This window comes from Panthera leo, chromosome A2, assembly GCF_018350215.1.
Source record: "Panthera leo isolate Ple1 chromosome A2, P.leo_Ple1_pat1.1, whole genome shotgun sequence".
NCBI classification, from domain to species: domain Eukaryota; kingdom Metazoa; phylum Chordata; class Mammalia; order Carnivora; family Felidae; genus Panthera; species Panthera leo.
Genome location: NC_056680.1, coordinates 20,201,812 through 20,229,762, shown reverse-complemented (window position 1 = coordinate 20,229,762; position 27,951 = coordinate 20,201,812). Strand labels below are relative to the sequence as shown.

The 27,951-nt window shown below is 44.9% G+C and overlaps 1 protein-coding gene and 1 pseudogene across 8 annotated transcripts in view; one reads left to right on the top strand and one right to left on the bottom strand.

The window, feature by feature from the left end:
• Positions 1 to 233: 233 nt before the first annotated feature.
• The window catches only part of RAD54L2 (RAD54 like 2), a 112,639-nt gene continuing 84,921 nt past the window's right edge, over positions 234 to 27,951 (bottom strand). For all 8 annotated transcript variants that reach the window (XM_042929524.1, XM_042929520.1, XM_042929516.1 and 5 more), the window contains 19 exons: positions 27,064 to 27,203; positions 26,166 to 26,282; positions 25,618 to 25,844; positions 23,171 to 23,353; positions 22,912 to 23,045; positions 21,510 to 21,706; positions 19,801 to 20,143; positions 18,937 to 19,114; positions 17,436 to 17,687; positions 17,090 to 17,208; positions 15,643 to 15,761; positions 12,673 to 12,772; positions 11,714 to 11,919; positions 11,136 to 11,308; positions 10,199 to 10,395; positions 6,968 to 7,167; positions 5,803 to 5,892; positions 3,501 to 3,593; positions 234 to 1,623 (listed from right to left, as the gene is read on the bottom strand). In XM_042929524.1, the coding sequence (XP_042785458.1) occupies positions 629 to 1,623; positions 3,501 to 3,593; positions 5,803 to 5,892; positions 6,968 to 7,167; positions 10,199 to 10,395; positions 11,136 to 11,308; positions 11,714 to 11,919; positions 12,673 to 12,772; positions 15,643 to 15,761; positions 17,090 to 17,208; positions 17,436 to 17,687; positions 18,937 to 19,114; positions 19,801 to 20,143; positions 21,510 to 21,706; positions 22,912 to 23,045; positions 23,171 to 23,353; positions 25,618 to 25,844; positions 26,166 to 26,282; positions 27,064 to 27,203 (4,063 nt within the window). In that variant the 3' untranslated portion in view covers positions 234 to 628. The remainder of the gene's footprint in view (positions 1,624 to 3,500; positions 3,594 to 5,802; positions 5,893 to 6,967; positions 7,168 to 10,198; positions 10,396 to 11,135; positions 11,309 to 11,713; positions 11,920 to 12,672; positions 12,773 to 15,642; positions 15,762 to 17,089; positions 17,209 to 17,435; positions 17,688 to 18,936; positions 19,115 to 19,800; positions 20,144 to 21,509; positions 21,707 to 22,911; positions 23,046 to 23,170; positions 23,354 to 25,617; positions 25,845 to 26,165; positions 26,283 to 27,063; positions 27,204 to 27,951) is intronic.
• On the top strand, positions 23,519 to 24,457 carry LOC122213610 (annotated as a pseudogene).

Genomic DNA, 27,951 nt, shown 5'->3' with positions numbered 1-27,951 from the left:
AAATTCATTTTTTAGTTTCCCGCTTAGTGCCTCCCACCCTCCCCTCCCACCTCCACCCCTGCTCTGTTACATACAAGTACATACGTACGTACACACACACACACACACACACACACACACACACACACACACACCTGGTCTGCTTCTTCCCCCCCACCCCCAGAAAGACTCCATATGAAATCTCATTCTGTTCTCCCTGCCCACCCTCCTTCACTTACCCTCCTTCCCTCCCCTCCCCTCTCCAGGCCAAGCTAAGTCACCCAGTAAGGCAGCTCTCTTGGGAGAGAATGTTCCCAAAGACAGAAATGGGATGTGAGCTTCTACACTCAGATGGCAAGCAAGCAAGCACACAGCATAAGCAAGGCAGGCAGGAAGAGAGGCAGGCTGCCCTGCCCCTTCATTCCTGTTTTGGGTCCCTGATTTCCCGCTATTGCTGCTCTGTTGGATTATTTTGCCTCTTTTGTTACACAGCAACAGAGCCCTGCCACTACAGTCAACCACCTTTCTTTGCCCTCTTCCTTTCCCCTCCTGCCAAGTGCCCTATTCTCAGAAAGCCCAGATTGCTGCCTTTCAGCTTGGTGGGCAACCTGCTGGGGGGCCCCGAGTGAGGTGGAGAGGGGCTCCCCAGCTATTTCCCAGTGACCTCTATCACATCATCGTCCTTATCCTCATCATCATTGGAGCTGAAGCCCACCTCAGCAACCTCATGAGAGTCAAATGGAGGCACCTGGGACCGGAGGAGGCCGCCAGCAGGGTAGCCTGCATGTGGGGACATGTAGCCTGGGTAGACAGACATGCCCCGTGAAAGGTTGCTGGGTAAGACAGGGGAAGGAAAAGGCGCAAACATCCTCGGCTCGGACAGGAGTGGCTGTGAGAATGGGAGTGAATAGCTGGGTAGTATCCCTGGAACAGACGGGTTGAGCATGAAGGTGGGGTTGCTGGCAGTGACTGAGGTAGCCGTGGAGGAGGAACTGACGGGGCCTGCTGGCACCAGAGGGTCAGTAGTCACTGGAAACACCAGGCGGGCATCTGCCAGCAAATTGGACAGCTGGTAGTAGGAGGGGGTACTGCCCATAAACAAGGAGTTCTCCCCAGCCTGGGAGGTGAAGGGAGCGGTGAGGTTATGGTTTAAGGAGACGGGTGGCATGGCAAACCCGCCAGAAACTGGATACCCGTGTTCGTACGGCTGCACGGGGGCTGGCAGGTGGCCTTTCCTGGACCGCCGGCGGGCTGACTCTTGGGCAGCAGGTGGCGTGGCCATCTTTCGCTTATGGCCCCGTAAGTCCAACACTGGGTTCCTGTCACCACAGGGCTGGCCGGTCACCAAGAGGGAACTATTGAGGCAATGACCCCCATGTCGAGGCTCAGTCCCGAGAGCTGTCCCAGGAACAGCACTGCTGTCCACGAGTTGAGCCGGGGGGCCAGGCAGGGCGGCATTGGAGTTTGGGGAGCTCTGTTGGGATTCCCTGGCGGCAGCCACATCTGCATACTGCTGGAGCTCACTGATGATCTCCGGGCTGTCTGGAGAGACGGGCCTGGCCAGCCCCTCGGGGTCGGGGGCTTTGGGTGATGAGGCACTGTGTCTGCCGTTGCTTGTGGATTCGAGAGAAGGCCCCTGGGAACCTGGGGATAAAATGTAGGTAACTGAGAACCAAAATGGCCAGGGAGAGAAGGAGAGTATAGGAAAAATTCCATTAAAAAAAACCCTTGTCCTGTGGTCCCCCAAATTCAAAGAGTTTGATATCCAAACATCACCCAGTCAACTTTTCCCAGTCACAAAGAAAGAAATCCTTTGATCTAGGAAACGAGTCTATGATAAGACATATAACTTCTCTACACCCCAGGTACCCAATCTGTGAAACTCGACCAAAGTGAATTCTAGGAGATAATGAATATGAAAAGCTAAGAGATCATTTCTGCAACAAGTTGGACTCTTCCTGGGGGCAGAGACAGCCAGTGACCAAGATGGGAGGGAAAAGGAAAATGAAGTTTAAAAAAAGGTCCATCCTGGTTTAAAAACAAAACCCAATCCATGGCCATGAAAGACAACGGGGACAAGTGGGGATATAGTCTAGATAGCAGGTACTATTATGGAGTTTTAAGCTTTTTAATGTGATAATGGTGTTGTGGCTAGGAGGAGAATGTCCTTACTCTTAAGAGATGTGTGCTGAAGTACTTAAAAGGTAAAATGACACGACATCTTCAGCACTATTTGCAAATAGTTCCAATAATAGGAAGGGAGAGAGAGAAGAAAGTTTATGAGAACAGTAACAGTCACTGGACCTAGATGCAGGGTACATGGGTGCTCACCGTGCTGTTCTTTCAACTTGTCTGGAGGTATGGAAATTTCCATAATAAAAGCTGGAAGCAAGAGCAGTCTAGTGCTCATACTCCACAGAGGAAGGATAGATGAGAGGCACTCCTGTAGAGGGGAACTTGGACAGAGTTCCTAACACTGTTAATGTGCCACATACACACTCTTTGACTTGGCAATCCCACTTCTAGGAATTCATCCTATAGACATACCCACATGACTATGAACCAGTACTGTTAAGAGGGGAGTGAAACAATGTAAATGTCCAAGGACAGGGATCTCGGTAATGCGCTGTGTTATACCCATCTAACAGCATCCTGTGTACACCTTCAATAAGGCACATCTAAAGAAATGGTAAGGAACAAGTACTGAGATACACTAGTGAGTGAAAAAATAAACAGTATAGTATAGTAAGTTAGCATCTGTTTTAAAAATATAGAGGGGGAGCCTGGGTGGCTCAGCCAGTTAGGCGTCTGACTCTTGATGTCAGCTTAGGTCATGATCTCACGGTTTGTGGGTTTGTCAGGCTCTGCGCTGACAGTGTGGAGCCTGCTTGGGATTTCTCTCTCTGCTCCTCCCCTGCTTGAGCTCAAGCTCTCCCTCTCTTTCAAAATAAATAAATAAAGTTTAAAATAATAAATAAAAAATAAAAATACAGAGATGGGATGCCTGGGTGGCTCAGTTGGTTAAGTGTCCAACTTTAGCTTAGGTCATGATCTCACGGTTTGTGGGTTCGAGCCCTGTGTTGGGCTCTGTGCTGACAACTCAGAGCCTGGAGCCTGCTTTAGATTCTGTGTCTCCCTCTCCTCTCCCACTCACGCTCTGTCTCTCTCTCTCTCTCTCAAAAATAAATATAAAAAAAAAAATTTTTTTAAATACAGAGAAAAATTACATATGTATACTTAACACACACACACACACACACACACACACACACACACACATTCCTGTACCAAGTATATGTATAATGTATCTCTGAAGAAAGCAAATGAGAGTAGCACCTTCAGAAAGGAGCAATAGATGGCTGGGAGTGTGGGGGGAGCAAAACTTACTTTTCACTTTACCCCTCTTAAACCTTTTGAATTGTGAACTATATACACGTTATTAAAAAAATTAATTAATTACAAACCAAAACAAACAAACAAACAAATGCCATGCAGGTCAATAGAAAGTAGAAGCCCTATACCTGAGGCAGCCATCCGACCATCTTCTGGGACCTTCGGTTTGCCAGTTGCTCGGACAGCAAAGATCCGCCCATCACTGGTGCGAATGTATGTCCCTAACAAAAAACAGGAGGAAGGCTGCTAGAAGCAGATACACAATCAGCCAACCCTGGGAACCCCAGGCCTAGGCATCGTGGGCTGGGAAACCAGCTATAAAATTAGGTCTTATGCCCTTTCTTGAGATCCCCTGAAATGACAAGTGGACCGATTGAACTGTGGACCCAGTATTATTCATTTACTCCATAAGACTGTGTGACTATGAGGCATTGTTGTAGACACTGAAGAACGTTAAGACAGAAAAGGGACCTGTCTCACAGGGCTCAACCTCTAGAGAAAGAGACAATGATACCAGAAAATATCAGGAAAGATGAAATGCAATGGAGAAAATAAACAGGATGCTGTGAAAGAGAGTAAGCTGGCTGCCTTGGTTCTGGATGAAGTACTCTGGCAGGAGTCCTCTTAATCTGGGAAGAAGGAGCCTCGTTGCCTCAACACCTTCTTCTACCTTGATAGGAATAATTTAAGACCAGCATTCTGTTCCCATAGGGCACAACCCTACCTTCTCTGTTTTTTGATATCAATCTCCTGGAAGGTCAGGGCTGCCTCTGGGCTAAAGGTCAGCAAACTTTTTCTTAAAGGGCCAGCTGGTAAATATTTTTGCCTTTGTGGGCCAAAAGGTCTCTGTTACAACCACGCAACTCTGCTACTATAGATTGAAAACAGCTGGGCATGGCTGTGCTCCAAACATCTTTATTTAGGGACACTGAAATGTGAATTTCATATAATTTTTAGGTGTCACAAAACAGTATTCTTTTGATTTTTTTTTTAGCCAATTAAAAATGTAAAACCCATGCTTAGCTCACAGTTACAGAATCCAAGCAGGTTGGATTTGGCCCATGGGCCATAGTTTGCTGACCCATGCTTTAGGCTAGGAAGAGTCTGGTAAGGAGGCTGGGTATAATCTTCTCTGTGGGTCATGTACTTCATGGCATCTTTTCCCTGAGCCTAAAAGGTACTTTGACCCAACAGAAGCTACGGCAAAATCTCCTTGCTAAATAGCCTCAGGGAGCCTCGTCGTAAAGGTTGATATGAATGATAGGTTCAGAATGCATTTTGACAATGTCCAGTCCAGACTTCTCATTCCAGTAATCTCATCTCCGTCTACAGTCTATAAGCAGGACAGAGGCAGTGGACTTTTTAAATTACCACACTCAAAATGTCTGTCATGCAACCCACAGATACTAATTTATCTACCCAATACATTTCCTAATTGAGACCTCCACCCCACTCTGGGCAAGTGGGTAAGACAACACAGCAACATACATGTTAGCTAATAACCCATTCCACAGCTCTTTCCCTCCACTTTTGGTCTCCCTGTGTGCAGTGTAAGTGCCAGGCATTAAGCTGTTGTTTAACAGGGCATCCACTTCAAACGCATCTATCTCAAATAAGCCAATTGCACCTGTATGACAGCTACTAACTAAACAAGTAGATAAGGAACCAGACTGTGCCTACCCATGAAGTTCCCCTTTTAGAAAGCCCAGAGTAACTCAGAAAATTGAACCCTGAGTGACCCTGCTTTTCCTTTCCCATTCCCTAATTCCTGCTCTTACGTTTTAAATTTACCAATAAAGAGTAACCCACAAAACTCTAACCACCCCAACTCCTGGATCCTAATAGAAACCCAGGCCTTCTCTCCCCGTTTCTCTACCCATAAACTCATTGTGTGGCCCTGGGGTGCTGTGCACCTACCAGGACCTGTGAGTCATAAACTTTGTTTTTTCAAAGTCCACTGATGGTTGCTGCTGAGGTGCATCATGCAATCACAGTAAGAACCACAGGGCCAGTCCAGTCACCACACTGGCTCTGGGAAATGTCTGTGGGGGCTTGCCATGATTAGTACACCACCAGGTCGTACCCAGGCACTTCTAGCTGATAGCATCACTATCAACACACTGTGACTGATACAAAACATGGTGTCTATTCAAACTCAACTCAAGATTCTCCATAAAAACAAGGACAAAAATACAGGAATGGAGAGACCCTAACACTCTTCTTTTAAGCCACAGACAGATCTCTTTTGGGCCCACCCCAACTCTGCTAAGCTCCTAGAAATGCTTCTTCTCATGCTCCCTCCACATGTGACATTCTTACATAGGACGATTCCTATCCTCCCTCTAGCTCAGGCCATATATATTTATTCTGCTTCCCAGTCCCACACTCTGAACCAAAAGTAGAGGATGGGCCCTGTAGTCGGGCTCTTACCTTTCGTCCCACGGATGATGTGAATGCTCTCACCAGCATTAATTCTCGCCTGTACATCTGTGGAGCTGTTGAGTCCAGGAATAACAATATCTAGTGAAGATACAGACCTCAGATTTAGATTACCTGACTGAGAAGGGAAGAAGATGCAAAGTCCGTGTCTACCCCTGTTCCTCAATGGCTTCCCTAAAGCCTCTCAGTGGAGCAGAGGTCTGAACCAAGGGAGGAGAAGCAAGCAGGGCCTCCTCTCACAGTTGCCTAGCAAAGAATACTGTGAGAATGAGAACCTTTTAAAAAATCTGATCATCTTTCTGATCAATTTCCCTTGATTTAATTAAAAATTCATAGTTTTAGTTTGGAAAAAGTTCTAGTTCAAATGATTATTTCTATATTTGTTTGTTGTCCTCCTCTCTAAGCCATCTGAATCCATCTGCTCCACATCACTTTAGGCTCCAAAAGTGGCCTCATCCTCTTCCTTGCTGGCATTACTCCACACCTAACTAAAGAATAAAACGTATGTTTGAGAATCAGCAGAAGTAGGATTATAAGGGGCTCGCTTTTTGTCTTTAGTCATTTCACAATTTTTTATAATGGACACATATTATTTTCATACTCAAAAATCTAAGGTATTTTTATTCAAATTTATGTACCATGAATATTTCTAGGTAATAAGATGAAAAACAGCTCCATGAAATGCTTTCCTTCCCAAAGAACCAACTGCAGAGAGAGACGGGCTGCCAGCCTCCTACCACTGGCCCACCATGCTCAATTCACATCAAACTCACAAAGAAAGAAGCAAGTGACATTCAGGTATTCTAATTAATTAGGGAAGTTGACAGTTTATACCCAGCTGACCCTACAGTCAGGCAGGACTCAACACATTCACACCTCTCAGACCAACTCTGTGTTCCCGTGAAATTTCCACAATCTCTACAGTGTCTATCCTACATATCACATTTAAAAAAACCCAGTTCCATGTTAGAATTCTTAAGATATTCCATTAGAATGCAAATTCCTCAAGATCAGGGACTATCTTCTCTATTTTTACCCACAGTGCCAGTGTAATAAGGCCTAGAATATAAAAGGTGTTTAATAAATACTTCCTGAATGAACAAAGTAAGTTTAAAAGGGATAGGCAGCCCTGGAAGAGGACCTAGGAGTTCCCAACCTGTTGTGGTGACCACCTTCTGCACAAGGACCCCCGCTCGCTGTAGGTAGTTGATCGGGAAGTTCATGGCTGGATTTGTGCTGGAGGCAGAGCTTACACTGCCTCCCAGTGGGACATGCCGGGGCATCATGGGGATGGGGGTGGACTGCACAGGACGAACACTGGCCACAGGCTTCTCATCACTCTTCAGTGTTGGCTGCCTGTGAGAGAAAGACAAACACACTAAGAGACTTTAGCAGAACAGCCCTTACCTTTCTGCAAAGGCTGCAGAGTTTCTCCAGATTCCCCCATTCTACAGTGCCCCCATTCTCAGCTGCTATTGAGAAGAACCAGAAAAACCTGCAGAGTATGGCCAATTCAAAAGGAGACTAGAAGCAGGACTGAGACAGAGTGGCACTAAGACATACAGCCTCTCAGAGTCAAAGAAGAATCAGATGTCAGCAGAATAATATCTTTTTGGAGATCTGAGGTGACATTTGCTCCTCTAGAATTTGGACTATCTACATACATTAGGGATTAGTCCTTGGAGGGAAGTTAGGAAAAGGTAAAGATGCAATAAGGGAGAAGAAATTCTTCAGAACACAGTGCATGCCAAGTTGAAGGCAAAGGGGTGTAATTTTCCCCACTCACCCAGGAAAAGGCCATGTAATGCCACATGTTCAGGTGATCTTGAGAGAGCACATGTTCAACATCAACCATCTTTATTATCTGGAACCTCTAGTTTCAATAAGTAATGCAGACACCTCTCTCCTCCACATTACACTTCATTGGGCTCCTCCTGGGGCCAATGTCCAAAGTACTCCTCTAGTCATGACCACTACAAAAGCAGCGGCAGCCAAAACGCTGTTCACAGAACCTGGGTCTCTGAATGGCACACAGCCATGGCCAGCCTGAGCACCGCTGTGCATCTTATGCCAGCATGCCAAATGTTACCCGATGGTCAATGATGCACTCCTCATTCTTCACTTTCCTTTCAAGTGAATGTTGGTACCTTGAGAAAACTACTCCTGATTGAAGATTTTTGAAATTAAGATCCTGTCTCTAAGCTTTCTGAAATTTGTGCCTTTGGTCTTCAGTCTTGGCGGGGAGACCTCCTTGGACTGGTATATTCTTTCTGACCTGACCGAAGAACATTGCTCTGAGGTTGCTACAGGCAATTTTGGGTAGCCCTCTGGGCCCTGTGGACTCCTGTATTCCTAGATAGGCCATACAGCACAGTAAGCTCTATGTCTCATTTCCTATGCTCTGAGTCCCATTTCCTCAGTCTGCCCAGGGTGGCTTTGCAGGAGCTAGCAGGGCTAGCAGCCCTGGTCAGATGCCAGTGGGAGTCTTCCCAGAATTCAAAGTCAGATCAGGGTAAAAGTCAGGGTAACAGGAACCTAGCCTAAGCTCCCTACTCTGCAGGGGTTGAAGCAAGGAAATTGGGCAGAAAGCCCTCCTCACATATACCCAGACAGGAGGAAGAATCAACAGGATCATGGTACGGCTCATCAAGTGCTGTGAGAGGCTAGTGCCTCCCACAGAACCAGAGATGGGCCACAAAAGCCCACAGCCCAGCCCATTTGTCACATCTTCCCCCAACATGGCTTTTTTCTCACTGGGTTCAGGCTTACTCCATTCCTGTTGCTTCATGGGGAAGCCCAGAAAAGAGAAAAAACAGGTGGAGGACAAGAAAGGAGAACATTCCCAGACAATAGTATCTTGGAAAATGACACAGAAATAAAGTCTGAAGGCTTTGAAAGAGAATAACATTTTTCTTGAAAGCATCTTGTACATAAAAAGTAGCAAATTTGGAGCACCTGGGTGGCTCACTCAGTTAGGCTTCTGACTTTGGCTCAGGTCATGATCTCACGGTTCATGAGTTCAAGCCCCGCCTCAGGCTCTGTGCTGACAGCTCAGAACCTAGAGCTGCTTTGGATTCTGTGTCTTCCTCTCCCTGCCCCTCCCCTGCTCATGCTCTGTCTCTCTCTCAAAAATAAACATTAAAAAAAAAAAAAGAGTAGCAAATTTACTCACCAAAAATTAGTCTTAAGTAAAATTTACATGGTTTCATTTTCCTTAGAACCTCATTTGTCAAGTTTTTTTTTAACACGTAATCTTCATAGGAAAAAAGTTTTAGGGGCACCTGGGTGGCTCAGTCAGTTAAGCGTCCGACATCACCTCAGGTCATAATCTCAAGGTTCGTGAGTTCAAGCCCCGCATTGGGCTCTGTGCTGACAGCTCAGAGCCTGGAGCCTGCTTCGTATTCTGTGTCTCCCTCTCTCTCTCTCTCTCTCTGCCCTTCCCCACTTGTGCTCTGTCTCTCAAAAATAAATAAAGGTAAAAAAACTTTTAAAAAAAGGATAATAAAACAAAAATTTTTTTTTAATGCAAACCACTCAATCAGGCAGTCAATCTGGTAAGGCCTATGAAGTACTTTGCCTTAAAATGAAAAAAATTAAACGTAGATAATGTTTTGTAATTTCTTACAAAGAAGCTCTTTGCTTAGCAACTGGCTTCTATCATGTTCATACTTTGGAAGCTGTTCTCAAGAAAAAGATTTTTTTCTCAGAATTGTGGCACAGCCACACAATGAAAATCCCATTAAGAGCAGCAGAATTCCTTGACTGCAATCCAAGACCCGCAAAAGACCTGGCCTTCACCCTTGAACTTCACTGCTTAAGCAAGATCTAGGACCAAGGCGCTACAGATATGAAGCTACAGCTGTGTGGGAGGGGTGGGCCTCTGTGTCTTGGGAAGCTGCACCTCTCCAGGAGTCTAGAAGGACTCTTTTGAGTCACAAAGCCAGTAGGTCACTCTTTCAGCCAGAGCCACTTAAAACACCAGCGCTGCTGAACTGCTTTGGAACCTCATCCAAGAGCAGAACCTGTCGGTTCACAACAGCCAGCAAGCAAGTTATAGGCTCTCCCTTTGTTAAAACAGAACCAGTCAGGGCTCAACCTGGGTGGCTCAATTGGTTGAGCGACCAACTTCGGTTCAGGTCATGATCTCACAGTTTGTGAGTTCGAGCCCCGTGTCGGGCTCTGTTCTGACAGCTCAGATCCTCGAGCCTGCTTCTGATTCTGTGTCTCCCTCTCTCTCTGCCCCTCCCCCACTCATGCTTGGTCTCTCTCTGTCTCAGAAATAAACAAACATAAAAAAATTTTTTTTTAAAATTTTTTAAAAACAGAACCAGTCAAAAGGTTTGGGCCTGGCCCAGCAGCAGGCCTTCCTCCCCTTTCAGTGACTCACCAGTTTCTCTGACTGAAAGCAGGGATGCTGGTCAGGTTCTGGTCGCTTGCAGGGTAATACTGTGCATACGACGGGCGGGTATAGGGGACGGATGTGCGCTTGTCTTCCTCATAGCTTTTCTTTGCTGCTTTTTTCTCAGCCTTGGTCAGCTTGTGATCCTTTCGGTTAAGGAGCAGTGACTCATGCTCAAAAGGCTCCTGGGGACACAGGAGGACATTGATTTAATTATCAGTCTGTGCCAACACAACTGATATACAATGAGGCTTACTCTGAAACTGAGAAAGGGCTGGCTATCTCCAGCACTCGCAAAGAGCCTGCTCACAGACACATAAGCAGGTTTACTGTCTTTTTGTCAAGAGTATAACTCACAACTTTAACCCAGCCCCACCTTCAGACAGCCCAAATGTGCCTTCTATATCAAAAGGATGGGAGAGGGGCGCCTGGGTAGCTCAGTCCATTAAGCATCCAACTCTTAATCTCGGCTCAAGTCATGATCTCATGGTTTGTGAGATGGAGCCCCGTGTTGGGCTCCACACTGACTGTGTGGAGCCTGCTTGGGATTTTCTCTATCTCCCTCTCTCTCCTTGGCTCACACGGGTACGGCACATATGCTCACTCTCTCTCTCTTCCAAAATAAATAAACACTTAAAAAATAAAAGGATGGGAGAGTTCAGAGAATTACTAGACTACATTTCTAGAACTTTACCCCTTCTTTCTGCTAGGAAAAACTCACACTGGACAAATTATTCCACATGGCTGAGCTGAGCACTGCTAGAATAAGACTGGGGTGGGAAACTTCACAGGGTAAGGAGAGAACCAGATAAGTTCAAGTCTTCTGTATGAAACAAAGCTTCAGATGAAGGAAAGTAGTTTGCTAGACAAGCTTCCCTGAGTGGAGACTGCTGTACTGGGAACTGCATGCATCCCAGGCTCTCACCTTGGTGATGAGGTGAGGGTACTTCAGACAGGCAAGTTGGAGTACTGGCTCCTTGATCCCCTTTATGTTCAAGGATGCTTGGGGAGCTGGCTCCTTCTCAACAAAGTGCAGTAGGTTCTCCACCTCCTTCCGGGTAAAGTTCAGCATTGGATTGAGATCATCCACCACCCGATCTAGAAGCGAGAAGACATGGAGAAAGTCAGTATGTGGCAGAGAAGACTGCAAAAGCACAGCTACAAAGGTTGGCAGACAACAGAGGTTGTGGTTGGTATAACTGTCACTAATATCTAAACTACCTCAGTCCATCCCATATTTGAAAGTCAAAGACCAGGTCTGAGGCCCTGGTGAAATGGAAATATCATAAGAGAAACCTGTATACCTACACTCAGTTCTTATCATTAAACCTGCCCAGGACAAGTTGAGGTCAATCACCTCTTAAGCAATTATTTGAATCAGAATGAGATGGGAGGAACTGCTGACTTTCTGTGATTCAAAGCTTACCTGTGTTCCTACAACCTGACCCTCCCCTTCCACCACTGATACAATAAGGATAATATTGTGCCTGAAAGATACCCTACCTGACATGCCCTGCTTGGAAATCTGTCGGTCATAGATCTTCTTTTCAAGGGTGAAATCAGCCACAAGGCGATAGATATGACAGGGCTTTTTCTGGCCATAACGGTATACCCGACACACTGCCTGGGCATCATGGCAAGGGTTCCAAGAAGCATCAAACACCACCACTCGGTTGGCACCGATCAGATTCACACCCAAGCATCCAGCCCTGTAAAACACAAGCCAACAATCATAGAACCTTTCGTTTTAAAGACCGTTTTCAAACTGAAATTTGACTGTGACTGATAGCCCCATATCACCTCCTTTGTCCTAAGCATGACATACTGGAGGATTGTACTCTCCTGCTGATGAACAGTACATTGCTCAAGCACTGAAAAGTATGCCCTGAAAATCCAAAACAGAAGTGTTGACCAGTTTTGAAAGAAAACCCACTCTCTGCTCCTCTGTAATTAGTAAGGCCCCTGCATCCTGGCCCCAGAGTGAGGTCACTTGGTGAAGGGAAACCTCTGCATACAGATGTTTCTGGTGTGTTTAGTCTAACAGCTTAGGAAAATGACTAGTTCACACCCATCAAGGGCATTCTGATGGCAGAACACAGCACAGCCTTCAAGCTGCTTGGCATAAGACAAATAATGCCATCGCCTTTTACAGTTACATTACACTTTCTACTTTTTAAAGCACTTTCACATTAATCCCATCATCTAAGACTCAGAATACTCCTGAGAGAAAAGCTAAGTATGACTATTATTAATGAAGTGCTCAAAGAACTTCGTGACACTATCATGATGACTACCTTTCTAACACAACTTCCTTTTGGGGTCCCCTCTCTGACTTCAAAAACAAGTCACAAACCCGAGCAGATCTCTTCTGATGAAACTCGGATGAGCCTTTGGGTACCTGCCCAACGTGGCTAGCTGCCCTGAATACAGCCCTCTGACCTCCGCTCTCAGGATCCACTCACCTTGTGGACAGAAGGAATAGCCAGGTGGTGAGGTTGCTGGGATCATTGAACTGATTAATGAGCCGCTCCCTCTCAAAGGCAGGGGTGCTACCATCTAGCCCTAGGACAGAAGGAAAACCACAAGAAATGGACATATAAGGGCACGGGTACACAGCAAAATCACTGGGCAAATGTGTTTTTAAAACAAAACAAATACACTACAGTATTCTGATTCCACCCCCATGGACATTCCATGGGTATACAGTGAGTCGCAGGCACCTATAATTTTCAAATATCGCCATGTGCAACAAGGATTACAAACTATGTTTCTCCCTTTAATAGACAAACTAATTCTAAGGTCAAGGTTCCTAGACTTTAGATTGCATAAGAACCACTCTAAATACGGAAGCTTGGTAAAAGCTGGCTCAGGGTGACCTCTCTACCTCAGTCCTGTAAATCCTGGTGAGTGCACAAGGACTAAGAGTTCTGTGTTGTGATATGGATGTTGTCCCTCCACCAGGAATTTGCATTGTTAACAAACTCCTATGATTAAGAGCTTACTATAAGGAGACATTAAAAAGAATAGATCTGGGGCAGTGGGATGGGGCATATGGATGAAAAGAAGGAAGTTCAAAGGAAGGGGAAAAAGTAACCTTCAATTAAGAAGCATGAATAACAGCAAAGAAAACAATCAACAAAACTAAAAGGCAATCTACAGAATGGGAGAAGATACTTGCAAATGACATATCGGAGAAAGGGCTAGTATCCAAAATCTATAAAGAACTTATCAAACTCAATACCCAAAAACACCAAAAAAAATCAGTTAAGAAATGGGCAGAAGACATGAACAGACATTTCTTGAAAGCAGACATACAAATGGCTTAACAGACACATGAAAAAATGCTCAACATCACTCATCATCAGGGATGATTAAAACCACAATGAGATACCACCTCATACCTGTCAGAATGGCTAAAATTAATAACTCAGGAAACAACAGATGTTGGCATGGAGGCAGAGAAAGGGGAACACTCTTACACTGTTGGTGGTAATGCAAATTGGAGCAGCCACTCTGGAAAAGAGTGTGGAGGTTCCTCAGAAAGTTAAAGATAGAACTACCCTACAACCTAGCAACTGCACTACTCGGTATGTATCCAAAGGATACAAAAATATTGATTCAAAGGGGCACAAGCAAAAAAAAAAGGGGGGGGGGACATGCACCCCAATGTTTATAGCAGCATTATCAACAACAGCCAAATTATGGAAAAAGCCCAAATGTCCACTGACTGATGAATGGATAAAGAAGATGTGGTTTGTATGTATGTAACATACAATGGAATACTACTCAGCAATGAAAAAGAATGAAATCTTGCCATTTGCAACATGGATGGAGCTGGATGATATTATGCTAAGTGAAATAAGTCAGAGAAAGACAAATACCCTATGATTTCATTTATATGTGTAATTTAAGACATAAAACAGATGAACATAGGGAAGGAAAAATAAAATAAGATAAAAACAGAGAAGGAGGCAAACCTAAGAAACTCTTAACTATAGAGAACAAACTGAGGGTTGCTGGCAGGGAGGTGGGTGGGGGATGGGCTAAATGCATGATGAGTATTAAGGAGGGCACTTGTGATGAGCACTGGGTGTTGTATATAAGTGATGAATCACTAAGTCACTCCTGAAACTAATACTACCCTTAACTAACTTGAATTTATATAAAATCTTGGAAGGAAAAAAAAAAAAAAAAGAAGCAGCAGCATGAATAAGAGAGGAGGGGCTACATTTGTCACCCTAGGGAAAAGAGAGAAAAGGACAAAGCTAAGGAGATGAAATACCACATGGAGGACTGGATGATGACTGTTATAGGAAGTATCAGTTTAATTGGTATTAGAGGCTCTTTCAACTGGCACCCCGACCTACCTTTCCAACCTGAGTTCCCACAGTTCCCAAGCACAGCTCGGCATTGGGTCTTCCTACCACCCATGAACCTCTATTCTCTAAATACTTCCTTTAGGCCAGTGTTTCTCAACAAGGGTTATTTCCTTGCCCTCCCACCCTACAGGGGACAGTTGGCAGCGTCTGGAGACATTTTTGGATGTTATAACTGGGTGGATGCTACTGTCATCTAACGAATAGCGACCAGGGACGCTACTAAAAGTCCTACAATGCACAGGACAGCACCCCCTTGCCGCACCCCCCCTCCCTGCCCAACCTACAAAAAGAATTATCTGGCCCAAATGTCAATATCTGGACAGTAAGTACATGAGGTTAATATTTCTCAACTTTTGTTTTTCATGACCACCCCCTTTAAGAAGCCTTTTTATACATTTTTCTCCCCAATTGACACGTCCCTCATGAAAATTTAAATGCCACAGATATACTGTATATGTTTATTTACTGGATGCCTATTTGAGCTTTATATTTTTGAAAAGTTAAGCTTTTTTTTTTTTTTTTGTCCCCTCAAGAACCAATTTTCACCCTCTTAGGGATACTATCTCCCCTGTACAGAATGCATGATCATGGCCTATATTCACTCTGTTGCTTCTTCCTAGAATGATCTTTGGGCCACACTAACTCTGTATATTCAAATTCTCCCCATCTTTACCAGTCTACTGCAAGTTCTGCCTCCTCCAGGAATCCTTCTCCAATCATCCTTCCCACAACGATTCTATTCTCCTTAGAACCTATAAGGGCACTCGATCAGTGCTGCTTTGTATTTGTCTTGGAGTTGCTGTATCTCAGATGAAGACAAGGTTTATGTCTTCTACTTCTCTGCTCTCCCCGTATCTTGCCCAAGCTCCCCAGCCCCTAGTACAGTGCCTCACACATAGCAGCTTGCTCTCAATACCTCCCTGCTTTTGGTTACTCCGGATACTCCTACACATTTGGTGGAGAACGGAGTAGAAGACAAAAATGCAGAGAAGGAAAGGAAAGCCTTAAGCAGACCCTGCCAAGGCTCCAGAAACAAAGCAGCAGTGAACTCACGGAAGTAGCTGACGTTTCGAACCCACTTCTGTACTCCTTGCCCATCAGCACCAGGTAGACAGGGCACTTCTCGTTTCCCTAGGAATTCCTCGATGAGAGCCAAAGTGGAAAGGCTCTGGCTGGAAGGGACAACATTTGGTTCAGAAGGCTCCCAGACCCAAGGGAATCTTGTTCCCCAGTGGACTCACAATCATATATAGCCTTCTGACAGTGGGAGCTCCCAGAACCTGCTCCCCATAAGAGGTAACCCCACAAAGAACCACTAGGGGTATTCTCCCTAGCTCATAATGGGAGCAGAGTCGTCCATACACTTATCACCACCCCCACTAAATTTGCTACCCTATTACTTCCTCAATTCTTCCTCAATTACTTCCCCTAAATTCTGGGGTTTAGCTCAGTACATAGTAACAAATAGGATCAGCATTAAAAACCAACGTTACATACATTAGATCTAACTACAGGCCACAATCAAAATTATGGGTCTTACTAGGGCTTTCAAGTTATAAAGAGAAGCAGTCTCCTCAGAAGTGATATATAAAACCAGCGGTACACTAAACTCTCCCCCAGTTAGAATTACCGCTCTCCTCTCAACGTGTGCCACACATGGAAACCTTTACTCTGAGGCTCCCAAGATACCCCTTAGCTCTAATGGGGGCATAATCTAGCCAGAGCAAAAAGAAAGCATGTCTGTTTGAAAGAAAATATGTCTGTTTCCCTGAAGAGTCAAGCCTTGATGGAACTCAAAACTCTGGCCACAGAATGTAACTCTGGAACAAATCATATTACTTATTTGACCTTACATACAAAGCAACAAAAAAAAAAACAAAAAAAAATTTTTTTTTTTTTTTTTTTTTTTTAAGTAGACTCCACACCCAGCGTGGGGTTTGAACTCACAACCCTGAGAGCAAGAGTCACCATGCTCTACTGACTGAGCCAGCCAGGTGCCCTCCTCCTTAATTGTTTTTAATTAAAAAAAAAAAAAGGCTGGGGAGGGACCGAAGCAGATTAGATCAGAGGTCAGCAAATGTTTTCTGGAAAAGGCCAGATACTAAATATTTTTAGGCTTTGCAGACCACATTCAGTCTGTTGAATATTCTTCTTCTTCTTCTTCTTTTAAAACGTTTAAAAATGTAAAAACTAGCTTTCAGGCAAGCCACAGGCCAGATCTGATGTGGGCCACAATATGAAGGGTTAGACTATGACTCCAATGTCAGCCTAGGGTTTTAAACAGTTCTCTGCAGAGAAATCACATTGGGCAAAATAAGAAACTCCAAGAATGAGATGAAATGCAAGAAGGTCCTCACAAGAAGCACTGGTTTGCAGAGGCATGAAAACAAAACAAAACAAAACAAAAAGGAGCTGGGGTTACCCCAGACAGTCTTACTCTGTAGGGGCTATGTCACTCTACTATAGATACACAGTAATATTGGGGAATTTCTCTTCCTACCTGAACACGAGAATCTTGTCCCCAAGCTTCACACTTTCCTCAATCAGGTGGAAAAGCAATACCATTTTGGGAGAGTTCTCTAAGACCCCAGTCTGGTAATTAGTCAAAAGGTCCTTGGCCTGCAATAGAGAAATGAGGCAGCTTAGAGAAGGTCCGTGGCCAGATCACTAGAAATAAAATTCACTCCTTCCAAGGCAGAAACTCACGGGCAACCTTTATAGTTCCCTGCAGATACTTGGCAGCACAATGCATTGTACAACCCCCACCCTCTTCCCACATAGGCTTTGCTTTGTACCATCCCTTCTCAGCAGTGGTTTATGGGCATAGAAGTTTCTGCTTGACTCACCCATTCATATGTGACAATGTTGTTGCCTCGCTCCTGGAAAGGGTTGAAGCCAACCCCTTGTAGGAATTTGCTATTGGTTGCTTCTCCCATTGAGGAAGCCAAGGTGCTGTCCTCCCCCTTGCCTTTTGTTCCCTGTGATGGGCAGCGAGCACTAGTCCCAGCTGAGCCAAGTTCTTCCACATCTAGGTCCTGCTCATTGGCCAGACTCTCCTTCTGAAGGGCTTCATACAGCACATCCGGGTGATTCCAGATCTGGAGTTCAAGTTAAAGGGTAAATGACACAGGGCAGAGAACAAGCTAAGGGTGTCCCAGAGAGTCAGGAAACATGTACTTGCTGAAACACACACTGGTCCTACAGCATACACTGTCACGCTAAAAATTAAAGTATCTCCAACTCACTCAGAGCCAAAGAGCCTACGCATTCATTTTAACTAACTGTGATCACCATAACACAAGGGGAAGAGTTCATACCAGCAGGCATGCCCATATGCCCATAGGCATAATCAAAAAGGCTGTGTCACAAGCCTTGCATTCTTATTTAAATAAGGGTAAGAATGCCGCTGTTTCACTGTGTGGCTATAGCCAACTACTGTCTGAAACTACGAAACAAGACCAATCTCTTCCTATGGACAAATGTATCTAACTTACAGATGACCAACCAGAAGTCATTTCAGGGACTGTTCCCAGCAGGAGTTGAGAATTCCTGGGGTGGGGGCAGAGGTGGGGGGATAGGAAGGGTGTGTTGGCACTGTAGCATCCTCACAGACCATATCTGCTGTAGCTTCCTGGCCCTGGTCTAGGACTGTGGTTACAAAAGAAACATTTTGAAATCCCATCTGTCCCCTGACATACCCCTTCAGTTGACTCATTAAAGCAGTGGTCAGTTGGGAATAATACCCAACAGGCTGGCTGACAGCTGTCAAAGAAGCAGGTCCTTCATTAGTCAACAAGAAGCACATACTAAAGATAAGTCAGGGTTCATCAACCTATTCATGAAGCTTAGTGCTAGATACCTGGGCCTTGCTATCCCCAAACCATCTCAAACATTATCAGGATGAAAGAGGTCTCAATCTGATTAAACGCAGAATCAAACACAAGGTACCCCAATAACTTGTCTAAGCTATATATTTCTTGAATCTTGATTATGCTAACAGTCAAAAACTGCCCCACAATGTTTTTCCACTACCCCTTTCTCCCAAGTGAAAAAAAATCAGTGAGAAAGGAAGTGATTTCTCAAGTTTGGTACCACAAGTTGACCAGATGAACTGCACAACTGCAAGGAACACCATTTATATCACAGGCTGAGTGGCACCCCCAGGAACTGTGCAGCACACAACCAGCATATTTCTCCTTGGGGCCCCCAGTTCTTCAATGCAGCAAACCGAGGGGGACCCCTGTCACTTTATTCTTCCCTTATCAAGGACTCCTAGCAGGAATAACTTCCTTGGGACCATGTGCAACCTTCATTCATATCTCAGTATTCCCTGAGGCCTCAACACACCTTGCAGCACACACAGAAAGCCTTGAGGGGGTTCAGCCCCAGCCAGCCACTGCTACCACAGTCTCGGAAACGGTCCATGAACTGTGTGTACAAATCTCGCTGGATCTTTGAGAGCCGCACCAGGATCACATTTTCTTCCTTGGCAGGTAGATGAATCTTCAGCACAGTGTGGCCTCTCCTGCAAAGGCAGAGATCAGAATCATCAAGCCAGTGTGGCCAGGAGGGGTCAGTGCAGGATAACAAAAGAATCCTGCATTTCTGCCACACCTCCTTTTGAGGATCTCAACATTCACAACAGACTTACAACAATAAGGATTGGTTTAGCGATCATCAGAAGAAACTCATTTTAAGGATAAGAACTAAAGCAAAGAGGATTGGGTGGCAGAGACTGGGAGCTCCACGTTCATACCCAGATCTAGGGCTGTTTCTCTAAGCTTTCTGCACATATTCCATCTTAACAAGGAAAAACAAGGAAATTGTTTTAGACCAGCCTAACTACATGTACCGAGATGCTGACACTGGTGAGGCCATGCCCCTGGGAACCAGCATTTCTATGCTTTCAGAGTCAGCAGAAGGCTAGCTCTCTTTTGCTTCTCAGCAAGTAAGGTAGGTATCCCTAGAAACTTCAAAGATTAACTTCTGAGAGAAGTACTTCTAGGCCAAACTTTCAGAAGACTGAAACAGTGGCTATCCATCATTTGTGTGCTATTCAGGAAAAGCTACTCAGTAAAAGGAAAGTTTTACTATCACCCACTAGGGAGGGACCCTCCTGCTGTAACAGTCCCCCTTTGGGACAGCTTTGCATGCCTGTTACACCAATGGGTCTCTGATGGTTCAAAACACAGGGCCCTGAGGATGGCTCACCTCTGCACAAAGCCTTCCAGGAGGCTGTGCAAGACGTGGCTCCGGTACCGCATGAGGCGGACATCCTGAGGCGTGCTGTCAATACACTGCCCATTCAGGATGGGGCGTTCAAACATGTTGCTGAACTCCTGCCGGGTGCCGAGGAAGTCTGGGCGCACAAAGTCCACCATGCACCAGTACTCAATGAGGTTGTTCTGCAGGGGATACCCGGTCAGCACCACTCGGCGGCGAGAGCGAATGTTCTTCAGGGCCTGTGAGGTGCTGGCCTGGCAGTTTTTGATGCGGTGTCCCTCGTCACAAATCACCACATCAGGGCCAGGGCGGCATAAGGCCTTCTCAAACTCTAGGGAGGGAAGAGGATCCGGAGTCAGAGGGTGAGAGGGCCTGCTCTTAGTCAACAATATGAGAAGTAGGGGTGCACCCTGGAGGAGACAGAAGAAATGAAGGAAGCAGGAAAGCAAGAGTCAGCCCCCATTAGTGAAAGGGAGCCAACCATCCAGGCTCCTGTGCATTTGGTGTGACACGTTAACCTGGACTATTGACTCTTGCAGTAAATATCTCTTTTCCCTCTTTCCTTTCCTTATCTTTTTTCTTTTTCTCCTTTACGCTCAAAGTAAAATACCTCGCATTCCTACCTAGGGCTTATATCAACTGGGTGGCAGAGAGTGTGACTTTACAGACTACCAGCCTAGGATTAAAAATGGGTCTGAGTGAGAGGCACTCAGATGGCTCAGTCGGTTAAGCATCCAACTCTGGCTCAGGTCATGATCTCACCGTTTGTGAGTTTGAGCCCTCCATCAGGCTCTGTGCTGACAGCTCAGAGTCCAGAGCCTGCTTCAGATTCTGTGTCTCACCTTCTCTCTCTGCCCCTCTCCTGCTCGCCTTCTGTCTGTCTCTCTCAAAAATAAACATTTTTATAAAAAAAAACCTTTTTTTTTTTTTTTTTTTAATGGGTCTAAGTGAGACTGACTGGAATCATCCAGATACTTCAGTCGACTTTCACCATTGCCAGTGTCTCTGCGCCATCTGCAGGCTGGCTGGTGGGGAGCTAGCTAAAGGCCAAATCTTTCTGGAGTTACCTGCCAGTCATTGCTAAATGGCAAGTTCATCCCAGCTCTACCACAGAAGCAAACCTAGCACAAACATAATCTATAGATGGAGAGACCTATAAAATGAAACAGCCTCTGAACCTAAAAAAAACTTTCTTCCCCAAACAGGCAAAGCCCTTAGAAGATGGAGCAGAACTATCACTACGAGAGGAATGACTTTCACTAAAACAAAACAAAACAAAAAACAAACCTGGGATAAATTCTCCTTTTATAAAGTCACAATATGATTATTACTCTGCATATCAGTGATTTAAATACTTTGTAAATATTTTCTTAATGCTACCCCAGAACACCTCTAGGATGTGGTGAGAGGAAAAGTCACTTTCCCAACTGCTCTGTGAGAGAAACAGGGTCAGATGGGCAGGGGAGTCTCCCTAAGCCAGTCTATGAGTGGCCCACCCAGAATTCCACGACAGGCAAGGAAAGCAATATCTTCTGAGAGCCAGTGGAGGTCATCCCACCTATCTTAGGGACCTGGATTTCTGGTTCATGACAATACAACTCACATCAATAATCTTCACATCTGACTTGGTGCTACCACAGACACTATTTCTTCCTGAAACACTACCCCTAAGAGTATTCCCAGGATAGGCTACCCACCTCTCCGAAACTCCTGCTGTCGATCTTCCTCATCCAGATCAATGATGACCGGGTGAGAGCGTTTCTTGGTTTTCTTCGATCTACCTGTGGCAAAGGATTTCTTCAGGGTGAGGAGTCTGTACATTTCGTACCCCATCAGTAGCACCCCACCCTCTGATACCCAATCAGCCATCACTTTAGCACGAGCTGCCATTGTCCTGCAAGAGTGAACAGAGAAAAAAATTATTGCTTCCACTGCTCCCCAGAAAGAATTGCTCACAATTAGAGCTGCGTTGATGTACATTCAGAAGTCCTTATTGCCAAGGACTTCAGTGGCAGCACCATAGGGCTTGCTGGCTGCCCCCCTTCCCAGTATCCCAAAGATGCTAACCGCACTGAGGATGGATGGGGAGGTCACCAATGACAGTTAAACATCAGAAAAACGGAAATGCAATGGCACAAGGCAAGCAAAAGTAAGGACTCCCTTGGATGTACATGCATGACTACAATTCTACATTTGAGGGAGAATTTCAAATTATTCCCACAATAAACACAAGATAGTAAAAGCAAGGGCAATATTCTGCATTTTACCTTCCCAGGCCCCGATGAGCAAAGAGCTAAGGACAAGCAGTAAAGGAGAAAGGGCAGCAGAGCCCAGATGACACTAAGAGCACAGTCTCTCCACTCCTAAACAACTGAGTCCTGATTCTAATTCACTAACTGCATGTGGACTAACAGTCCTGAAACCCAAGAAAGAAGAGCAGGTGATCAATCACCTAGGGGGCCGCCCACAGTCTCCTCATTTTGATGTATGTGACCAAACATCACAAAAGGCAGCCTCTGAAGAAGAGAAAGTCTATCTTCTCAATTATCCATGCCAACAAGGGGAAAGGGTAGCATGGATGGCTAGCTTGGACCAAGAAATAGCTTTAGAATTTTGGAAATCAAATTGAATGTATAGAATGGAAATATAATTTTATTCAAATCTAAAACAAAAGTTTACCCTTTTCAAAACTTGGAAGTTGTACCAGTAAAGGTCAACTGTAAACAGGGGCTTAAAAGAGACTGTTGATTAGGCTTCTAAGAAAGAAATGTAAAAGGTGAAAAGTTAGAAGATGGATAGTTTCATTTCACCATGTTGAATTTTATTACCATTCACATGGGCAAATAGGATGATGTATGCGTATTTTTCAGGATATAAAAGCACCTTCAAGCAGAACATAAGACATTTCCCAAGCTACCTAACTCTGACTTTATTGAAAAGCTAGGTAGAGAAAAAATGAGTATCATGGAATGGGCAGTGGGGGGCAGGGGGGATGACCACATCAAGAAACCAAAAGGAATCTGGGTTAGTGCCCTGATATCCAGATCCTGGAAAGAAGTCTAAAAGGAAAGGGAGAAGAGGAGAGAGTAGGCCACTTACTTGTGCTCATCATTCAAGATGTGAACTTTAAAGAACCGAGGCTGGACTTCTTCAGGCTTGTTGTCAGCTGGAAGGGCTTCAGGTGCTGGAAGCCACATGTTGAACTCTGCCAACCAATTCTGAAGAGTATTAACCTGTCAGAAAGCCAAGTCCAGAAAAAGGATTTTAAGAAACAAGCTCAAAGCTGAGCTCATCAAGCTGTTTAGTACCCAGAAAGGCATTAACCCAGAGCTCCTCAGAGGGGTGACTGAACTCTTACCGGCACAATGGCAAGGACAGTTTTGGCTGGCGTGTGGCGGAAGAGGACGTCGATGAAGGAGATCACTTGCAAAGTTTTCCCCAGACCCATGCTATGGGCCAGGATACAGCCAAAGCCACTACTGGTCTTAAACCTCTCCAGGGATTCAACCAGATTATCATACAGGAACCGGATCCCACCAATCTGATAAAGGGCAAACAGAGGCAATAGTTAAAGGAGCTGGCAAAGACCAAGATTCGGTTTTATTCATCTTGGAATAAGAATTAAGTAAAGGAGCAGACACTATACCAGACAGTTGGTGTGGATGGTTACAGAAGTCTCCCTGTACCCTGAATGGTCTATTGGCTGATGACAGTCTTCTTAGAGAAAACACAGAAAATCATTCACCTGGTACAATGGCCTATCTGAGGCAAAAATCTGCAGTACCAAATTCTTGACAGGGTCTCTCACTCAGCCCTTAGCCGCTCACCTCAAGATAGCCCATTCCATAAGGAGTTCTTATTGTGAAGAGTTCTTACATTGAGTCAACCTCTGCCTTCATGGAACCTCCACTCACTGGTTTTGGTTCACAGCTCTGGGTCAACAAAATCTACTCTGCTCCCTCCTATCAGAAAGTTCCTCAGACTTCTGACTCTTACATCTCTTCTGGAACCACTTCCAGAGTCAAATCAATTTCCTAACCAAGGCACTGTCCTCCAGACAGCATCTCAATCAGTCTTGCAGATCTCACAGAAGAAAGCTCAAGAGTATTAAGCCAAGAGATCTGATACCTCTACATGATATGGCAAACCTGAGACTTGCCCTTCCCATTCATCAGAAATCCTGAAGCATCTACTCCTCCTTTCTGGCTGAAGTGTGTGCTCCTGCTCTGACATTGGCTGCACTCCCAGAGGGGTGGCAAGACCATGGAATCACAGAAATGACTGAGGCTGATGTAAATCCAAAGGCCTATCACCTTGCAGACACCCACCTCACCAAGAAACTACTGGACCTTGTTCAGCATCCATGTAACTACAAGCAGCTTCAGGAGCTAATGAAGCCACCAAAATCCTCAACAGAGCCATCTCTCAGTTCATCATGATGGCTGCAGATGCTGAGGCCCTGGAGATCATCCTGCACATTCTGCTGCTATGTGAGGATAAGAATGTGCCTTATGTATTTGTGGGCTCCAAGCAGGCCATGGGGTGGGCCTGTGGGGTGTCCAGGCCTGTCTTCACCTGTTTTATCATCATCAAAGAAAGCTTACAGATGAAGCAGCATATCTAGTCCATTCAGCAGTCCAACTGAAAGGCTCTTAGTCTAAAGAGGCAGCCTCTGCCCCACTCCTCACTGAGTCGTCCCCCTGCGGGGTTGTGTATCATATTGTCTAGGTTAGCATGTAGTACTTCCAGCTACCTTCTCTTCCTATATTATACTACTAAATCTGGATTTTACATTTTTTGTATTATTTTTGTTTTACAGGTTGTTACCCATATATTAATCACCCACCCCAGTCCAATCTCCCATTTTACTCTCTCTGCCATCTTATCCTCCCTTTTGAAAAATGAACTAAATGCTGAGAACAGGCAGAAACAGAGCAGTGACACCATTCAAAGGCAGGGAAGAGCCAGGATAGAGATCTGGTTCTAGCTTTCAGGTGCTAATTTCCCATTGTGTGTAGGACATGATGTATGTAAACACCATTCACTTTGTGTCCCTTGTGCCTGGCATAAAAAATCATTCCATAAGTGTTTGCTCTCTATGGGGATTATGTAGCACTTGGGGAAAAGCATGTATCCTATGAGGTTGTTAGGTGTATGTCCAAGTGTCATGTGCTAATATGCCCCTGCCGTTTGCTTTGGTAATGTGATGCTATTCCCCCTCTCCCCAACTCCTAACCATGCCCCTGAGGGTGGCAGGGCAGCAGCATACCAAAGATGTGTTGCAGAATTCCGGAGCCTGTCTGGGCAAGTTAGACATGGGGCAGTTGACCTAGGTCTTGAAGGAGTTCACAGTGGCAAGAAAAAAGAGGGTCAACTTGTGCTGGAATGAAGAAGTCTGGGCCCAAGGCATGGAGACCTGACTAGAAGCTACAGTAAAGATGTTGGAGTCAAAGAAACATCCTCTCTGGTGAATGGAGATGTCTTCAGTGGATACTTGGTACCAGCTCTGAGAGCCCTTACCCCTGCCACAGTGTGGGTCAGATGTATGTATTCTTCATCACATCAGAAAGACAGTACTAGTGTGCCATTCTTGTGAGCATCCTAATAAAAAAATACATTCATATTCCAATTAAAAAAAAAATCCTGAAGCATCAAGTGCCAGGAGGAAGGATCAGGGCTTTCTAATAACTGCTCGTGGTACCAAACAAGTACTTCACAGGCTCTGATGCTGACAACCACCAGCAGGTAATGTCCTCAGCAAAGAAGCTGAAAGGAAACAAAGAAAAGAATCAAGATTTGCTGTACCTGATGAGGTTTCACTGCCCGTGCCAACTGTGGGGCCAGGAAGACATTCTCCTCCTCCGGAGGGTGGTTCAGATTGACAAGGACCCGCCCCAGAGCATCTCGCTGGTTTAAGACATCATTCACGTGGGTACCACCCTTCTCCTCTTCCTCATCTTCCTCACTGACAGATTCGCTGCTGTCCACAATATGCAGGGTATCTTCCTCTCCAGAGCTCAGTTCAATCACTTCTGAGATAGCCAACAAAACAAAACAAAAACCAAAACCCAGGGAGCAGAGATAATTTACTGCCCATTATCAAAGCTTACAGCATGGGAACAAAGTTAGAACTTGTCATCACTTATAAAATTTTGAGTTTTACTATTTCTCTCTTATGGCTTCAAGTTAAGATAAGGGAAAACCTTACATTTACAAGGAGACCCAGGGATATTTGTCACAGTCAGACCCCAAAACAAATGGGGAAGGACTGATTTCTATTCAGATGTACAGCCAATCAATCAGGGTGAACACTGAGTCAGAAGGAAGCAGAGACACCTCTGGCTCGACCTTACCATCTCGACTGCTTTTTTCATCCTCACTGCCACTGCTGCTGTCCAAACAAATGACTTCCTGGGACAGGACCCGAGGAGGCAGTTGGGGACCATCGCTTGCTCTTAAGACAATTTCCTCTAGGGAAAAAAAGATGGAAGGGAATGCCAAAACCACCTTTAGTGTAAACTTATTTCCCCAAATGATTCATCAGCCCTTTACCTTTGTCACTCTCAAGGGGACTATCCCCTGAGGAGAGAAGTTGAGGGTATCTCAAACACCTCAGTTCCCTTTCTAACTTCCCTTGTCTTTACTGGTTCTTATCTCCTGGTTATTAAGTATATATTACTAAAATATATAAATTATGTATAAAATATAAATATAATACATAAGATATGTAATATATATAAATAAAAATATAATAATAATTATTTTTTAACGAGGTCCAATGTGGGGCTCGAACTCATGACCCTGCTACCAAGAGTCGCATGCTCTACCCACTGAGCTAGCCGAGTCCCCATGAGGGGTACACGTTTAACCATCTTAACTTTTCATCTTATTTAAAAAAATTTTTTAATGTTTATTTTTCAGAGAGAGAGAGAGAGAGAGAGAGAGAGATCGTGAGCAGGGGAGGGGCAGAGAGAGTGGGAGACGATGGGGCTTGAACCGACAAACTATGATATCATGACCTGAGCTAAATCAAGAGTCAGACACTTAACTGACTGAGCCACCCAGGTCTCCCCATCTTAACTTTTTCAGTAAGATATTTCTGATCATCTGCTCCTAAGAAACCGAATGACTCAAAATGATTCCTGAGAGGCCACGATCTTATTTCAGATCTGCCCTTAACCACTGTGTGTGCCAAAGACCTCTTCTCCTTATACTTCAGGCAGGGCCTTTCCCACCAACTCTGCTGCTTACCAGGAAGGAACTCCAGGGGAACAGTAGGAATGGGGGCTGCGTAATCCTTCCTCTGCTGCTCCAGGCGTTTCCTTCTTTCCAACTCTTCCTGTTGTGCTGCTTTGGTAACGGGCTCCAACTGATCCTCCCGGAGCAGCTTTCTAAACATTACAATAAGAGTGAGCACTTGGGTTGGTTCACTGGAAATTTGGACAATGTAATGACAAGCTAAAGAGCTCATTGCTGAGCTGAGAGAGCTGAGGCAAGAGGAGGAGAAGCCATGTCAGTCCCACACACCCATGCAACAGGAGAGGCAAAAAAAACAAACAAAAAACAAACAAACAAACAAAAAAAATGGAGTGGGGCGGGGGGTGAACTTCAAGGTTCAGGTGACTGTGGGCTAACATTTTTCCATATTATTTAACTTCCTGAGAGATGCTCCTGAAAACTCATCTTTGCACATAACAGATCGAGTAAAAGAATAATACATGATTCATGAAGTTGAAAAGCAGTATTAAAATATAGAGTTGTTATATAGGAGGGTAGAATTATAGATCCTTATTTATCCCAAATCCTCATTTCGTAAACTTTGAATAATACTTTCAAGCTATCATTATGTTAAAAAAATGAGAGTAGGAGAATAGGATATCATTTATCTCCTTTCGATAGCAAAATGGTTATGTGATGGAAGGACTGTAGGGGATTTAGACAGTGAAGGAAGTTCACATCTGCCATTCTCTTAGCTCAAGGAAGAAGCCTTCTTTGGGCCAGACAGGCCCTTGTCAATTGAAGTTGAGCGCTAAGAAAATGAGAACCCAACTTCTTTTCCTTTATCTTCCCCTGTTTTGAAACGTAAGGGAAAAATAAAGGAAAAAAACTGTCCAACCAGAGCACCCTATCATCCCTGGG